General features: G+C 42.6%; 1 protein-coding gene across 1 annotated transcript; it reads left to right on the forward strand.

Moving 5' to 3' along the window:
- The first annotated feature begins 6,334 nt into the window (after positions 1-6,334).
- On the forward strand, positions 6,335-17,543 carry NFKBIZ (NFKB inhibitor zeta). Its single transcript, XM_061134337.1, has 12 exons — positions 6,335-6,745; positions 8,933-9,072; positions 9,565-9,595; positions 9,712-9,821; positions 9,919-10,694; positions 11,495-11,600; positions 12,099-12,245; positions 12,441-12,504; positions 12,794-12,963; positions 13,879-13,989; positions 14,117-14,284; positions 16,156-17,543. The coding sequence occupies exons 1-12, from the start codon at positions 6,457-6,459 to the stop codon at positions 16,207-16,209; spliced, it is 2,166 nt and encodes a 721-aa protein (XP_060990320.1). The 5' UTR covers positions 6,335-6,456; the 3' UTR covers positions 16,210-17,543.
- The last annotated feature ends 229 nt before the right edge of the window (positions 17,544-17,772 follow it).

The raw sequence follows: 17,772 nt of genomic DNA on the forward strand, positions 1-17,772 counted from the left end.
ATAACATATCATTATTGACCTCATCAAAAATGTCTTCAAATATTGGGAAGTTCTCATGCTCAGCTTGTTAGAAGTTTCCCAAGTTCTAATTTTCTTTTGCAGGCTTGAATTTTATCACTGGGAAAAAATACTGTTAGTTGTTTCTTGACAGTCTTGCTTTGTTCATAAAGAAAACATCTGACAAATACCCAAATCTGAATAACCTGTTTGTCAGTCAAGTAAAATTGGTGTTCCATGTGAAACAGTGACCAATTACTCAACTCAAGCAGTATTTGATTAGAACGAATGGCAACGTCATATCATTTCATTCAAACTAACAGACCAAATGCCTTTTAGACAACTGTCATAAAATATTAAGGGATACATGTATTTCAAGGGTCAAGTTTCTTTTTTTTCCCATGATCTTTTTTTATTTAACATACATAGTACATGATGTAAACAACTAGCATAAAATTCATAAAAATCCAATTACCCTATGCATGATCAGTTTACTTCTGATACATTCTTTCATTTACTCCTTAGTATCATTTTTCTATTTTAACACTACACTGTTTCTGCTAAGCACTTAAGAGGCTTATCTTTTTATTTAGGAACACTGCCCCAGTCTTTTTTTTTCTTTCCTAATGTCATAGCAATAGCTATTTTTATCACTGTCTTGCCCATCCTAACCTTCCTCACACTAAAGCAAAAATATTTTTAAATGCTAAAAATGCATAAAATACTGAGCTCTAATACTGTCTGTCATGTATATCGAACCTACTACTCTCCTGTGTTGCCATAAAAGATACTTATAACCTACTGCACCAGCTGCTACAGATGTGACCAAGGCCAAGTGTGCAGTGTAGCCCAGGGCATCTGTTCTAAACTGACAGGCCTAAAACATAATCATAGCTTGCTGGTGGAGCTACATGAATAACTACTGCTATGAAAGGAGTCTTCTGAAAACAAAAACAAACTAATTTGACTACTTTTTATCTTTTCCCAGCATATAAAACAGTTATAACACTATTTTAAAGTTTTTCCTATGTGAAATTTCAAATAATTACATGTAAACTTACTGGGAAGGGAATAATTTAAAGGCGGGAAAAATAGAGGATAAGTTTAAAAGTAAAATTTGAAAAACTAGTAACTGCTGGATGTACAAAACACATTTATGGGCGAAACAGTGATAAATAAAGCAGAGCACACACTTCCCCTCTTCCCGCCCAAGTTTTAATAAAGTTAGTATTTATTACTGTTTCATCTATGACTCCTTAAGTGAAACTGGCTTCTCCCCCCTCCCTTTTTTTTTTTTTCTTTTTCTCTGCAAATGGGTAGCGGTGAAGAATACAGTGATGACTAGCTCATTTTGTTGTAAGGCACCATTAATTTTACCCACCATTGCTTTTGTACCATCAGTCCCAATGTCAACACAAATGTTCCAGGATAAATGATGAAATTAAAACAATTATCGTATACTTCAAATGACTTAGCACCTCATGTTTGTTGTCATCATGTGTTCATATGAAAGATCTTTGATGATTAACTGGTGCTGATTCCCGATGAATATATTCGAGATAGCAAGTCCAGACAGTTGGCAGATCTGTCCATTTCTGAGACAAAAAATGCAATTCTGCAGAAAAGGATCAGTCTGCAGCCAGATCTTTAATTTGATGTCACTATAACATTGGCAAGTGGCCGAGCCATGGTTTCTTTTGCTGACTTCTCATCTAGAAGGTACCCAGCAAGCTAAACTCCACCAGGCTTTATTGTTCTCTCGCTTCTTCAGCTGGTGCAGTTACAGTAACTTACTCTGCAAGATACTTCACTGGCTTTTTCCCTCCAGGTTTGAAGAGGTGCACCGAATAATTTTTTGGCTTTTCAAAAGTTTATTACATCTACATTTAAAAAGTCACTGCCTCTTTTTAAAACCCTGAATGTCTGGTCTAAAAATAGTAGTAAAAAAAAAAAAAAATAGTAGTACCACTTAACTGGCACCACATTACTATGCAAAATGCTCTATCGTATAAGACACAATCAGGTAAATTATTAACATCTATAAAGTCAAAGAAAAGACAGCACCATCAAGTTTTTCCTTTTTTTTTTTTTTTTTAACTTACAGATCCTTCCAATTGCTTTGGAATAGATTTCTTCCTTCCATGAGAAAGGGAACTCTCTGATCTGTCATTTTCACCTTTTTCTGTATCTTCAGATGTAGACAGTGCATCTGAGCCTTGAGGAAACGTCTTCTGATCTCCCTTTCTAAAGCAAAAGAATGGGCTCCAGACTCAGACAGATAAGGATTTTGATTTCTTCTCCACCTATGATGAGTCATATAAACTAAGCAAATTCTCAAGGGCTCATTTTTCAAATACTGTTTCTGTGGTCAGGAACCTGGGAGTGGCTTTGAAAGAGGGGTTTCTAACTTGAGGTTACTCATACAACTACCTTCAAAATGCTGGTCAGTGCTGTGGTCATCTGAAAACCAGACACAGAGCTAGATCTGCTTTTAGAATGGCTCACTCATATAGCTAGCAAGTTAGTGCTGACTGCTGGCCTCAGCGGACTTTCCCAGAAAGTCCTCGTATGTATCATGGTTGGCTGTCTTCATAGGGTGCATGTTCCACTGTATTTGATCAGAACAGTGGCAGTGTCATATAACTCAGCCTAATAGACTAAACTTGAGTTTATATTTCAAAATTTAAATAAGCATTTAAAGTTAATTTTTGTAGTGAGTTAACAAATAACCATTCTTGATTGTGTGTTGGAGGTTGTGGTCTTTTAAAAAAATTTATTGTATTATTTAATTTATTTATTATTAATATTTATTTGGCCGCACTGGGTCTTCGTTGCCGTGTCTGTGCTCTGTCTAGTTGTGGTGAGTGGGGGCCACTCTGTCGCCCTGCATGGGCTTCTCTTGTTGTGGAATGTTGGTCCTTTAATGGACCGGAGCCTGGTGGTGTGGAGTCGACGATGAGAAAGTGAAAGAAGGAAAGAGGCTAATATTCCCTGGGTTATGCAGCCAGCTTTCTTTCGTGTTCCAGGGAATCAGCCAGAAAGAGAGAGAGAGAAAGAAAGAAAGAAAGACACGGGGACCCAAGCTCTGATGGAGCAAAGGTGTTTTAATCAACATGGCGTGGGCATATATACTGTCTTACAAGGTAGTTATTCTCAGCAAAGATAAAGATTAAAATTCCAGGCTTACAAAACATAAGGCGATCCCTATTAAAGAGAGAGGGTTGTAAACAATCACTTTTACTGTAATGGTTCATAAGAAGGAAGAGGGTACTTATCACCGTATTGAAAAACTAATGAAGGAAATGCCTGGATTCCTCAGCCCAGGGAAAGGCGTGCCTCTCCTCTTAATTCCTGAATATTCAGGAATTAATAAGGAACAGAGGATTCATGTCAGATCCAAAACAGCACACAGGAAGCCTCCTGTGAAATGCTTCCAGACAGTGGGACACAGGCTCTAGGGAGCGTGGGCTTCAGTAGCTCTGGTCCAGGGGCTTAGCTGCACCGAAGCCTGTGGAATCCTCCTGAACCAGGCATCGAACCAGGGTGGTGGTCTCTTTAAGCAGTATGATTGCTTTGATGTTTCATAGAAAACTTTCAACGTTTATTTTGAAACATTAGTCTACTGACCATATTTATCTATATTAATTTCCCCCAGAGGCCATGATTTTGAAGCTTGAATTTTTATATATCAAGTGAAATGGGAAATGAATTTAAGGGGAGAAACAATTTTGTAAAAAAAAAATTGCCATGCATTTATCTGGATGGCCATTTATGGCCTTTATGATACATAAAATTTTAGTTGGAAGGAAAAAAATGGAAACATTTTATTGAGAAAGTCTGATATCTCAGTTGAAACATCCTTTAAGTGATTTTGGTTTCTGAGGAACTGCAGTTACTGAAGCCTTGTCTTTTCTTTTTTTCATGGTAATTAAGCATAGTCGAATTTATTTTTTTATTTTTTTCCATTTATTTTTATTAGTTGGAGGCTAATTACTTTACAATATTGTGGTGGTGCCTTGTATTTTCTGCAGCTACATTTAAGGGAGTTGTTTCCTTTGATTTTTTAAAAAAATTTACCAAAACCCCAAAATTGGCAGGAGAGAAAGGCAGCAAGAAGTTCCTGGGACAATGCAACATCCGGGAGAAACAAGGAAATGTTTACTTTGGAGCGCCCCCCGCCCCAGCCCCAGGTCTTACAACAATTCAACAATTGAGTTCAACAATTCAAGCCCAGTGTCTCCCTCCTCCCCCGCCTCCCTTACTTCTTCCTCCTGGGACCCTAACATCCTACTTTCCCTGACTTCCCTGTGATCTGAGGCTGGCGTCCCTCTTCACATGATCATCTGGCCCCAAACCATAGCCTGGCGGGGGACCCCTCCATTGCTGCCCGTCTCCAAACAGCTCCATCCTCTGCCTTCTGCCCTAGTAACGCTGCCTTGCTCTCTGTTTTCTTTCCATCTACTTTCTTTCTCACTGCCTCTGCTCTAGGGTCAGGCTGGTTCTCTCTTGGGCCATTACAGAGGTTTCTAATCGCCTCTGGGCCCCTGAGTCTCACCTCCTCTGACCTGCTCCTGGATTAATTTTGCCCGTCCCAAATTCCTTCATGTTCATTCAATGTTTATTAAATAAAGACCAAGGGTGCCAGTCTGTCACTGGAGGTGCAGCACCCAAAGGCACCAAGTTACCGCTTACATTTAATGTTAGCATCTTCCCTTGACTATCCGAAAAGGGACTCTCTTTTTTCATCTGACTTCTGTTCTTAATTCTTTGCTCATGTTGGTCCCTCTTCCAAGAAATGCTGTGAGTTGAAACCTCACTCATTTTGGGGGGTCTATCTCAGATGTCACCTTCTTTTGCAAAGATTTTCCTGATGACCTTACTTTTCCCTTCACTAGATATTGTCTTTCTTTTTAGGATATTCACTGAAGTTAACTTTGTATCCCTCATATTTAACCATAATCAGTTTCTTTTAATATAGTGTGTACTTACCTTATCATTCTTTCAGGATTATAATGTACTTGAAAGGTCAGACACAATCATTCATCTTTTGCTTGCACTAACGCCTAGCCACGGTTTTAGCAAGTAATTGGACTTCAATTTAAAAAAAAAAAAAAATTGGGCTTCCTCGGTGGCTCAGTCGGTACAGAATCTGCCTGAGATGAGGGAGACCTGGGTTCAGTTCCTGGGTTGGGAAGATTCCCATGGAGGAGGAATAGATTACCCACGCCAGTATTCTTGGGCTTCCTGGGCGGCTCAGTTGGTAAAGAATCCACCTGTAATGAGGGAGACCTGGGTTCGATCCCTGGGTTGGGAAGAGCCACTGGAGAAGGGAATGGCTGCCCACTCCAGCATTCTTGCCTGGGGAATTCCCATTGACAGAGGCGCATGGTGGGATGCAGTCCATAGAGACCCGAAGAGTCATCCACGACTGAGTGCCTCAGCGCAGTACAAAAAAAAAAAAAAAAGCTGTGTAACTCCACTGAAGTATTTTTAAGACAGGAAAGAGCAAAGTTCCTGTGTTTATCCGACACAGTGGACACTTAGGCAACATAAATGTAAATACAGACAGATACAGGCATGTATATTTATCACTCTGCTAAGACGTCTGTGTCTCAGGACTGAAGGATACAGGGGTGTAGGCCAATGCTTTTTTTCCCAGTCGGCACCAAAAATGTTGCCCAGATTATAATTTGAGGACGGAAAAATGGCTTCAACATCTCTTTCCGTCTGGGATTGGAGACCCGGCCAAAGGCATGTTGGCAAACGCTAAGTTGGGCAGAGGCGGGCCCGTGTGCACCTCCCGGCGGCGCCGGGGTCGGGGCTGGCGCGGGGTCGGGCGCTGGGCGGCCGGAGGGCTGCGTGGCGCGTTTCTGCCGGCACTTCCTACTCCGCGGAACCGGGCCGACCAGTTCCCAACGCCGCCTCCGGCCTCTTAGCCCCGCTTTGCGGGCCAGGCCCACGTCGCGCGCCCTCCTCCCCGGCGCCGAGGCAGAGCCGGTCCGGGCCTCTCTCGGCGGGCGGCCCGGGCGGGGGGCCCCAGGGCAGGGGACGCGGGCCGGAAGGCGGGAGACCGCCCCCCGGCCGGGTTTCTAGGTGAAGGGCAGGAAAACAACCGGCCGGGCGGGCGGGGCGAGGGCGGAGGGCACACGTTGCTTCATCCTGTACATTTTACTGGAAACCGGGCGCATCCGGAGGAGGGGCCGGGAGGCGGTCCCGACGCCGCCAATGGCCCCGCGCGGCGCGGGAGGCCGGCGAGGCGGGGACCCCGTCTCTCCGCCCCTGGGCTCGAACGCCGGTTAAATAGTGGGGCGCTCCGGGTCCGCGCCCGTGCCCGCGCCGCCCTCCCTCCGACACCCGGACCCCCTTGGAGCTAGTGCCACAGCCACAAGCGGGAGGCAGCCGCGCGCAGCGAGCCGGGGGCGCAGCCGTCTGGGGTCCCCGAGCGCCGAGCCCGGGAGCATGATCGTGGACAAGCTGCTGGACGACAGCCGCGGCGGAGAGGGGCTGCTGGACGCGGCCGGCGACTGCGGCCTCATGACCAGCCCGCTCAACCTGGCCTACTTCTGCGGCCCGTCGCCGCCCGCCGCCGCCCCCGGCGCCTGCGACGGGGGCTGCTCGGCGTCCGGGCCCTCGGCGCCAGGCTCGCCCGGCTCTGACTCCTCCGACTTCTCCTCCGCCTCGTCCGTGTCCTCCTGCGGGGCGGTCGAGTCCCGGCCGAGAGGCGGCGCCCGCGCCGAGCGGCTGCAAGGTACCCACCGGCCCCGGCGGGGCGACCCCCGGACCCCCGTCGGCCCGCGCCCGGGGAGCGGGGTGGTCTGGGCTGCCCGGATGTGAAGTACCCCGGCCAGAGTGTAGCGGGGGTTCTGCGCCTGCCTTCGCGGCGGTGCATGATCACACTGGTCGTCATTCTTAGGTCACGACTGGATGCCTTGCCCTGTGCTGGGCGTTTAATATCCCTCGATGCCCTTTGACCGTCTGTGAAAGCCGGCTGCCATCGGCTGGCCTGTTAGCTGGAAACACACGGCTCTGATATGGGGGTGGGGGGTGTAGAAATGGGCCACCTTGGCTTTTCTCTTTGTTTTCTTCTTTTAAAAAACACCTTTATTAAGCTATAATCCACATACTCTGGCGAGGTTTTGGAGCCGATGTAGGTGTACCTTTTTCTCGTGGCTGTTTTAGTGAAAGGCTGTAGCGGGCAATAAGGGTTTGAGTGCAAGGTTGAAGGTCTTGATTTATTTCTTCCTACGTACGTTATCTGTGAAAATTTTTACGTAGAAGGACTTTATAAAGAAAAGAAACGGATATTATCAAGATGTGAGACGAAGCTGGGCTGAAAACCAACGTACACCTTGAGTTTGATTTTCCGAAGCCTGCCCCGAATTTCTGCGGTCTTGTTTTTGTTTTCTGTGTTTTAGAGTGGTTGAGTTGTATGTAGCAGAGAAAGGCGTAATGTTTCCGGTCGTCCGCTGTGAATTGTTCGTTTCTTTTCTTAATGAACGGAGTTGCATAATTTGGGGGAAAACAGGATGCCACTGTGGGTAAACCAAAGAACGTCTCGATAATCTCACATTTTGGAAAATGTAATCAGCATGTTTTAAAGAACGTTCCCTTTCAGGTGTTCCCCGCTGCTAGCCATTCCTGTTTTGGTTGCGTTTTAAAGTGTGATTTGTCATTTTCATTTAAAAAAGTGATTCAAACCGCTCGACTTTATAAATGCTTTCTGTATTTTGAGTGTGCAGTAAATGCTAAAATTGTGTGTTTATGTAAACCTTTTCCCCCCTCCTCATTTGGCCTTCATCTGGCTGAAACTATTTTACTAGTTCTTTGGTTTACCATAGGGGATTTCTGAAACTGAATTTTTCTCCTTGTGACGTTGAATTTTTAACTCTGTCATTCCAGAGAGATGCTGTGTTAGATTCTGGCAAAGTATTTCTGGACTTAAACGTAAAGCTGGCTGTTTAATTTACCCTTTCATTGAGTTGTTTCTCTCATATGTTTGATTACACACACACATATATATATATGTTTAAATTATGCCTTGTTTTTTTTCCCATTTTACTTTTTCTACTCTCGGTGTAATTGCTGAATTATTCATTTCCTGATCTGTGTGTGTTTACTCTGTGTTCAGCTCATCCCAAGAGGTTGTGACATGGTAGTGGTCAGAGTGGAATGCTCTACTCATGGGCTACGTTTTAAAGTGTATTTGAAGCTTAAATATGAAATGAGATTATTTCCTTTTTACTTAGAAGGCCTATGTGAGCAATTCTGTAAACAGTCGGTGAGGGGAAATCCTGTGTGTGTATATGAAAATGTGTTTAAGCTTAGTGAATTTAAAGCAGCTTTCTTGGCATAGCTGAACTGAGGGAAGTAATAAACTAAGACTATTAATTGTTAGGCTTTGGTAAATTGTTTTGTGCCTTCTTAGGTGAGTGGAATTGATAGACTTTAAAATTTCTGTGTGGGCAGAAACCCTTTGGTTTGGAAAGCTAAAAATTCATCATTTAGCCATTGCTCTCCCAGGTTTTTTTTTCTTTTCTTTTCTTTTTTTTGCTCTTCCAGGTTTTAAAAAAATCTAGAATAATTACAGATTTACGAGAGTCAGGGTGGCAAAATCTGCAGTCTTCTCTCATGCGTATTTAGGGCTGAGAGACAGAGAACTAATTTGGGTTTATCCCTTGTTTCTGGGGACCCCTGAAATGACATTTTTATGAGCTTTAATTCCTTAGGGTGCCTGGTGGGGAAAGGTATCAGGCAACGTAGAATCCTTCAGTAGGGCTGGGGGCTGACATTGCAAGGTCATCGGCCGGGGTGAATTGAAGAGGCTTTGTGGTCTGTCAGTTGGGAACTTTATCACGTTGGACAGCTGTGCGTTTGAAGTTACTAATATTCATGTCTTTGAAGACACTCACTTGGGATATGTTTTTGTTTTTATCAGTTGAGCCCCATATGGGGGTTGTAAGGCAGCAGAGAGGACCCTTTCAAGGTGTTCGTGTGAAGAACTCGGTGAAGGAACTCCTGTTGCACATCCGAAGTCATAAACAGAAGGCTTCCGGACAAGCTGTCGATGATTTTAAGGTGGCACCTAATCTTATTTGTTTTGGGTTGGGTGGCAGGGGGTCAGTCTGTTAGGGTTATTACTTTCATAGACCACAGAGCACAAAGGACAGAGAGCATGTTTGTCCTGCTCTCTGCTAGATTCCTGTCGCTGGGCCCAGCGCTGGGCACTTGGCATGTGTGCAAGAGAGATTTAATGAATGTGTAAATGAAGGCAAGTTAGGGGCAAGGAAATTAATGTGGTTCAGTTAAATGGAACATTTTGATTAGAAAGGGAAAACTTAAGTGGCCTTATTAATTTTATCTTGACCCAGGTTGAACGAGGTGAAAATGCAAATGGGGGAAGTTGTAAGGTCAGATGGAAATTAACATAGAAAAGAAATACTGTTAGAATGATGTAGCATAGGTTCATGGCAAACCACAAAGAGTGGTAGAGATATCTGTTTATTGATATATGTTAATCAGGAAACCATTTATCACAAACTAAATTGGAAATGTTTTTTTTCCTTATAGAACCAAGGTGTGAACAGAGAGCAATTCACAGGTAAGGGTTACCTCTATTTATAATATTATGGAGGCTCTAGGGTAAAATAGTACACTGTGATTAGGGGCAAAATTTTGTGAAGTAAAATGGTCACAGATTCCATGTTCCTTTCTCAGGTACAGAAGTGAAGAACACAGTATCATATAGTGGGAAAAGGAAAGGCTCTGATCCTCTGTCTGATGGACCAGCTTGCAAAAGATCAGCCTTGTTACATACCCAGTTTTTGGTATGTATCTCACTGTTTTCCTCTGAATACCCTTCAGAAATTATTTTTGGAATAATTTTGGAAGAGAATGTGCAACTTCCTTTTTCTTGCTTTCCAGACACCGCCTCAAACACCCACACCCGCGGAGAGCATGGAAGATGTCCATCACAGCGACTCCAAGCAGGACAGCTGTGCCGATCTGCTTCAGAACATTATCAACATCAAGAACGAATGCAGCCCGGTCTCCCTGAACACTGTCCAAGTTAGCTGGATGAGCCCCGTGGAGGTCCCTCAGGGGTCCCCCCACGAGCAGTGTCGGGAGCTCCACAGAGGGCCGGTCTTCTCTCCACCTCAGAAATACCAGCCCTTCCAAGTCGGCAGCTCCCCACACGTGATGGATCAGGCTCCCGTGTACCAGTATTCACCACAGAACCCGAGCGTGCAGCCGCCGCCCCAGCACTACGCCCACGGTCCAGCCCTGGAATACAGCCCTTATTCCAGAACTGCCCAGTCCCCCAGCTATGAGCCACACTTGTTTGGTCGAGAACCACAGTTCTGCCCGGACCAGAGTTTTGCACCCCTCCTAAGTGATCCCCGGGAATCTGAGAATATTGCCGTTCCCCCTCAGACTGTTCCCAGCGTTCAGCAGCCAATTGACACCCACCTACAGAATTTCAACCTGATGCCACCAGGCACCTGTGAGGCCCTGGCAAGGCCGGATGCAGGCTCTGCCCCTTTAAGCATGCCGCTGCCCTTCCCGAACCTCGGCGGAAATCCAATGAACACCACACAGTTAGGGAAATCATTTTTTCAGTGGCAAGTAGAGCAGGAAGAAAACAAATTGGCGAATATCTCCCAAGACCAGTTTCTTTCAAAGGATGCAGATGGTGACACGTAAGTATATCCTTTTATGTCACTGACCTAATTTGGTAAGCCTTGGTTGTTGGCCAAGGTGGGCACAGGGGTATGCCAACTTATGTCTGAGTAAGTGATTGGCTAATCTAGGTGACTAGTGGAAGCAGAACGATAGCTCATATTTCAATGAAGAGTTTTCTTTATGGGTTTTTTTTTTTTCCCCCTGGTTGAACAAATTACCTGTTCCAAATTAGTAAAAATGTATTTGGCCTCTTTAAATAATTGATTTTGAAAGATTAGCACAGATTATGTCTGTAGAGCAGTCAGTTAGATCATAGTTGGTTTCAACCGTGAGTTGATTTGTAGGTTGATTACGGATCTGTCCTCACATCTTTGTGAACCTGGGCAAATTGTTTAAGCTCTCTGTACCTTAGTTTCTGGGCATGTAAAATGGTACTATCTTCCCCATTGGGATTTGATGAACATTAAAAATGTTGGATTTAATGCAATCAACATGGTACTTGGCGTACTTCTTTCTGGTAACCTACTTCATCTTGTCACACAGATGGGTATTGTCAGCATAGCAGAAAAGACAAATTATGCTCTGTACTGTTTCATTTTTCATGCTGTTTATGGGATTCAGGAGATAGTGAAGGATAGATAAGCCTGGCAAGCTGCTGTCCATGTCACACAGTTTAGCAATGGAATAGCAATAGTAGCAGCTGTTTCATTTGAGTATACCAGCACATCAAGAAAGGGGCTAAAGGAAGAATTTTTTTTAAAAGATAAGCTCAGTGAAATCAGAAATAATTTACCTCTTTTCCTTTTCTTTCCCCCAGGTTCCTGCATATTGCTGTTGCCCAAGGGAGAAGGGCTCTTTCCTATGTCCTTGCAAGAAAGATGAATGCGCTTCACATGCTAGATATTAAAGAGCACAATGGACAGGTGAGGATGTTTTCTTTTTTAAGTAATTTTTTAACTGGAGGGAAATAGCTTTCAATGTACTGAAGTCTTTACAGGAGGCTTCAGTACTTCTTGAGCCTTCCTCCCCTCCCCCAGGTAAGGATCTCAACAGAGGGACATGGCAAAGGTGTGGTCAAGATGATAGCTGGTCTCATATTCCAGTGTAGATTATTTCAGAGTTCCAGACCAAAAGAGTTGAGTTAATATTAACTTTGGGATGTTGACTTTGTCACTGCCAACCTTGAAGTTATTAACGTTAACTTTGTAGTCATTTGACCAGAGACTTAAGGAGGTGTAATAAAGCCTCACCCTAAGCTTATTTTAGTTTCCTTGTATGACAGTATCCTACAGCTTATTAATAGGATTTATTTTTTCTATGTGGGTCTTTTCCCCTTCAGTCCTAGTTTAGGTTCATATTCCTTGTTGTGATAGTTTTATAATTTTCAAAACATCTATTTTTTTCCCTCTGCACGTCCTCAGAGTGCCTTCCAGGTGGGAGTGGCCGCCAATCAACACCTCATCGTGCAGGACCTCGTGACCCTCGGGGCGCAGGTGAACACCACCGACTGCTGGGGGAGGACGCCCCTGCACGTGTGTGCCGAGAAGGGCCACTCCCAGGTGCTTCAGGTAAGAGGCCGCAAGCCAGGCCCCCATGACCACAGGGCCACAGGGGCAGGGCTTAGAAACCAGAAGCTGGGTGCAGGTTGCCTGTTGCAATACTGTCTTCTGAGTGGACCTGTTCCTTTCTTGGGACACTTGTAGATAAGTATTTGGGAGCACTTGTCTTGTGCTGAGTTAAAAGTCTACTTTTAAATCCTGCAGGCAATTCAGAAGGGAGCAGCAGGGAGCAACCAGTTTGTGGATCTGGAGGCAACTAACTATGATGGTAAGCAGTGGGCATGTTACTGGGTGAAGAAGCATTCAGAGTGCGGGGCCCTGTAGTTCCAAGGGCATTAAGTTCAATACCAAGAAGGAAGGGAGTTAATGAAAGCTCAAATATTCTACAGATAAAGTTAGCGCTAAGACCCAATGGAGGAACTCCTCAGATTTCCCTAGTGGTTCTTGTGGAGCCCATACACAGGTCACATAGATGCTACCCCCAAGGTGAGTAATTACAGAACAACTAAAAGAGTTGATGGGAGGCTTGACCTCTGCTTTCTTAAACTTTTTTCTAGGCCTGACCCCTCTACACTGCGCAGTCTTAGCCCACAATGCTGTGGTGCACGAACTCCAGAGAAATCAGCAGCCCCACTCGCCTGAAGTTCAGGAGCTTTTGCTGAAGAATAAAAGTCTAGTTGATACAATTAAGTGTCTGATTCAAATGGGAGCAGCAGTGGAAGCTAAGGTAAATTCACAGAAGAGTTTAGACATGGAATGTGGGAGAGAAGTGGTTATAGCAGAAGAGCTTGTTCCCAAGTAGAGATTAAAACGTTTTCCTCTTTTTATTTTCTCCCCCCACCTTTTTAAAAAATTAATGGAGTGAGTAGCAATGTATGGATAGTTAAGGAGCTTAGATTTTAAAAGGTCACCTCATTTGCTTTCTTGATTTGTGTTTAACCTATGGCTTCTTATTCAGAAAATCATTCAGCTGTGTAATGAATTTGTCTTTATTTGAAAGGAAAAGAATATGCCTGAAACTGATATTTTCATCTTGGCTTCAGTTGTCATACACAGATAATAAAGGCATTGCATTTCGTAGGGGTTTCTTCATTGTTGTGGAATCTGGACTTAATCTTCTGTTGTTTTAAACTGGAAAATATTTTGTTATCTTTAAATCTGAGGTTTTTTTTACTGAATATCTGCTGTGTGTAAGACACAGAGTTAGGGGCTCTACGGGAAGATGCCTAAATCATAAGCCCCTTGGGTCCTTGGGGAGCTTACTGTCTAGTAGAAATGGTGAGAGAGATAGCTAACTATAAGTCTACAGGATGGCCACCTGGAAACACAGGCAGATACGCAGTAAATGGTTTCTTGTACTATATTACTGCACTCGATAAAACAGTGTAGTCTGTTTCTATATTTTATGGCCACCTGGTGTAGAAGGGTAGATGTGATAAGAAGCATGTAGGCAAATGGAAGGGAATTTCAAAGGAGAAATGAGATTTCCTGGAGCTTGGGATGAAAGAAGGGTTTGTGCAGAAGGGCTGACTTCAAGGGAGTCTCCACGGGTGAGTCAGACGTAGGTGAGACTGGGTGAGAAGCGCGTGTCTAGGGCGTGGTGTCAGATGTTCATTTTCTTCCGCCTCTTGCCTTTGACAAGGACCGTAAAAGTGGCCGTACAGCCCTGCATCTGGCAGCTGAAGAAGCAAACCTGGAACTCATTCGCCTGTTTTTGGAACTGCCCAGCTGCCTGTCTTTTGTGAATGCAAAGGTACTTTTAGGAATACTCGAGAGCTGCACGAGAGTTGGAATGACCTTCTTTATACGTTCTTCAGGCTTTTGAGCTGCTTTTGTGAAAGTCTCCTATCCTCACGGGTGTCCTTTCTCTTGGTCTTCAGGCTTACAATGGGAACACCGCCCTCCATGTCGCCGCCAGCCTGCAGTATCGGGTGACGCAGCTGGATGCAGTCCGCCTGTTGATGCGGAAGGGAGCAGACCCAAGTACTCGGAACTTGGAGAATGAACAGCCAGTGCATTTGGTTCCTGATGGCCCTGTGGGAGAGCAGGTGAGGGCCCCAGAAGGGAAAGACGTACTTGCAGGCACTGTCCTGAAGCGTAAGAGCGGTGGGCCAGCTGGAACTCTTCAGGTGGCCTCTGTCGGCACGTGTGTCTCAGCAGTTGTCGTTGTTGCACTTTGGAGTCAACTGCTTTGTTTCCAAAGGAAGAGTAAGACCTTTAAGGGTGTATCCGTGGACCCCAAATGCTTAGAAGTCAGGCAGTCTTTCCTTTTCTTCCAAGATACAAACTTAGGTTTGAACTAAGTCAGAATGGTTTGACATCTGGCAGTTGATAAAAGAGGAGGAAGCAAGGTTCCTGTAGACACTAAGGAGATAGAAACTAGTTTTGTGAGTAAGTGATGAACCTTCAAATAGTGTGGGTATTAGATGAGTCAGTATCTGTAGAGTGTTCAGAATACTTCCAGACACCTGAGTGCTCAGTAAATGTTAGCTGTTAACAATGATTTCTGTCTGCTAATTGATCCTAAGTAAAAAGTGGGAAAGTTATTTATGTAATTTTGAACCTAGAAATAGTTTATACTTTAAATAGAATTATGCTTTACTTATCATATGATTCTATATTACATTTGGAGATTGAACAGTTTCATATGACTAAACTTTTCCTGATAATAAGAGCTGACTCTTTAAGAACTTAAAAGGTTTTTGATGAAACTTTTCCCCTGGAGGAAATGAGGTGATTGTGGCTGTAGGTCATAATATATTGTAATAATCACAAAATAAAATATATGGAATGCAATTTAGCCTTTTCTTTGATTTACAGCTCTCATTGTGGCCACAATGTTTTGGTAACTCATATTTGTAGATTTCTTGATAGCTGAAAACAAATCTCTTGATAAGTTGTAGAGTTATCTCTTGATAACTTGTAGTGGTATATCATACCACCTAATAGTTAGAAAAACTTTGCAGGATGAAGGTTAAACTGGAAAGAATGAGATTCAGAGTGGTTCCAGGCACAGGAACCATCCTTAAATAGTAAATGACAGAGTCCTAAGTGTTATCCTCTGCTTCACTGTTTGTGGTGTGCATTCATAGAGTGATGTTCTCAGGGAGTATCGAGCATGCAAAGTTGCTTAACTCTTTGCTAAATACATGTTCTCAGATGATTCTTCTTTCTGCTTTTGTATTTTTCTTTCTCTCTGTTTGGAGAGAGGATCTTTTCCTTTGCTTTTATTGTCAGACTACAGTCGTTGTGTCTCCTTTTGGTAGCTATCAATTGCATCCCTCACTCCAATCTTCTTTCTTTTGATTCGTTGCTTCTAATCTCCTGTGGGCTGAGAGACATGATGAAACTTGTCAGGCTGGGGTATAAAATCAATGATTAGACTCTCAGTGAGCCTAGGGGCTTTCCTGTGATCCATATAGTCATGCACAGATGCTTTCATTCTTGGCTATCTTGATAGCTATCTTGACTCGAAGGACATTATAATTTACTTATATCTGTAAGAAAGACTCTGGGTTCTTGGTTGAGGCTGACATCAAGGTAGGTGAGATATTATAATCATGATTACTGCCTTGTTTTACATGTTCTCACAAATAACAGAAGATTAGGAAAGGAATATAGGTCTTCGTTAAAAACAGTTGGAGATGTTCAGCTTCAGATAATATTTTTCATGGAGATGCTTTACTTTCTTGTACTCAAAGATCACTATAGGAGACCTGTAGTAAACCTTAAAAGAAGTTGTAGTATTTTTTTTTTTCAAGTCCCCTTAAAATCTTGACACATACTGTTGGGTATTTCTTCATATACTTACTTATAAGTAGGCAGGAATTACATACAGAAGAAAGGAAAGAAACTCTGAAGAGGTGGTACTTTGATTGTAAAAAAGAAACCTCACAAATCCTGTTGGTTTCCTTTCCAGATCCGACGTATCCTGAAGGGAAAGTCCATTCAGCAGAGAGCTCCACCGTATTAGCTCCATGGGCTTGGAGCCTGGTCGGCAATACTCACTGTCAGTTAGGCAGTCCTATTGTATCTGTACATAGACCATTTGCTTTGTATTGGCAAATGTAAGTTGTTTCTATGAAACAAACATATTTAGTTCACTATTATATAGTGGGTTATGTTAAAAGAAAAGGAGAAAAATACCTAATTCCTCTTGGCAGATTTTAATATTTCATGCCCAGGTATCTGGGATCTAGACATCTGAATTTAATTATGGTAAAATCAACTTCAATTAACAGTAGCTTTTTGGCCCTGATTTGTGATATCAGGTACTACTCATGTAGCTATCACCAGTTTAAAAGGAGAATCGTTAACTTTTTTTTTGAAGAAAAATGAAAGCATTTGAAAGTTAAAAAGTAAATCTGGACATAGCCTTGAGGCTTCGTTTGGCCTGATACATACAGTACCTGATGGTTACCGGTGTTGGAAAGTCTCTGTAGTAACTGGACTGGATGAAAGGTACCATGGTTAAAGTTTGATCTTTGAAGACTGTATATAATTGTTATTTTTGTCTTTTAAAATATTTTACATATATGGTCATTAACATGACCACATTTGAAATGTGTAAATCAATAAAATAGAAAAAAAACAAGTGGATTTTCACTGTTTTTAAAACTTATTTGCCTTCAAAGGAGCTGTGTAAGCACCACCTCTGTAGATGAAACGGAGAATTGTTCCCTTAGTGGCTGGCAGAACTCTGGCTTGTAAACATGCTTTCAGATGAGATATATTATTTGTAGGGAATTGCATGCTATTAAAGAGAACACCTCTTTAAGACTCACTTTCTAGAATTTTGACTTCCTGCTCTGTTGGAATTTTTGTTTTGACTTTATAAGAACAACAGAAAGTCAATGTTGAAACATGTTTTACTGGTTTTCTGTTGTCAGATAATGATAATGCACCAAGATGTTCTATATTACCATTCAGAAAAAAATGTTTTTTAGTAACTTGAATTATATTAATATTATTTTGCTTATCTCTTGCATACTCTGAGTAACATATTTGGCTTTGATTGCACATTAATTCTTTGTAATAAATTTGATTTATGAAAAACCTCTATCTTTTTTTCTTTTAAATGAGAAGTGTCATAAGCAATTGACTGACTAGTCATCTTTGTAGTTCAGTACTTAAATCCTTTTAAAATAGATAACCTTTGGATCGATCACATTGTTTGACCCAGTATGTCTTGTGGACAAAAGTTAGTTATGGTTATTTGGTATCTGAAAGTATGGCTGTTATGTGAATCTGTCCATTCACAATGGAAATACTCATGCATTGCTTTAAATAAATGTTAATTGAATAATACTGTTCTTAAGGATGTGAATTTTCTTTTCCTAGACCTTATATATATATTTCCCAAGGTTGAAAAGAGCTGTTAATCACTAATCTTAAACCTTTAAATGAGTCAATATATATTAATTTGGGTTTTTTTTTCAGAGTGTGTTTCCTAGTTATATAATCTTTAACATGAAAAAGCTCTTTGTCAAGTTCATTAGTAGAGATTTACTAGGTTCTGAAAATATCATGGATGTTT

This window comes from Dama dama, chromosome 31 (assembly GCF_033118175.1).
Source record: "Dama dama isolate Ldn47 chromosome 31, ASM3311817v1, whole genome shotgun sequence".
Lineage (NCBI taxonomy): Eukaryota > Metazoa > Chordata > Mammalia > Artiodactyla > Cervidae > Dama > Dama dama.

Coding starts and splice junctions, on each gene's coding strand:
- NFKBIZ (XM_061134337.1), top strand. CDS start 6,457: ATGATCGTGGACAAGCTGCTGGACGACAGCCGCGGCGGAGAGGGGCTG. Junction 9,822..9,918: donor TGTTACATACCCAGTTTTTG/GTATGTATCTCA, acceptor CTTGCTTTCCAG/ACACCGCCTCAAACACCCAC. Junction 14,285..16,155: donor ATGGCCCTGTGGGAGAGCAG/GTGAGGGCCCCA, acceptor TTTCCTTTCCAG/ATCCGACGTATCCTGAAGGG.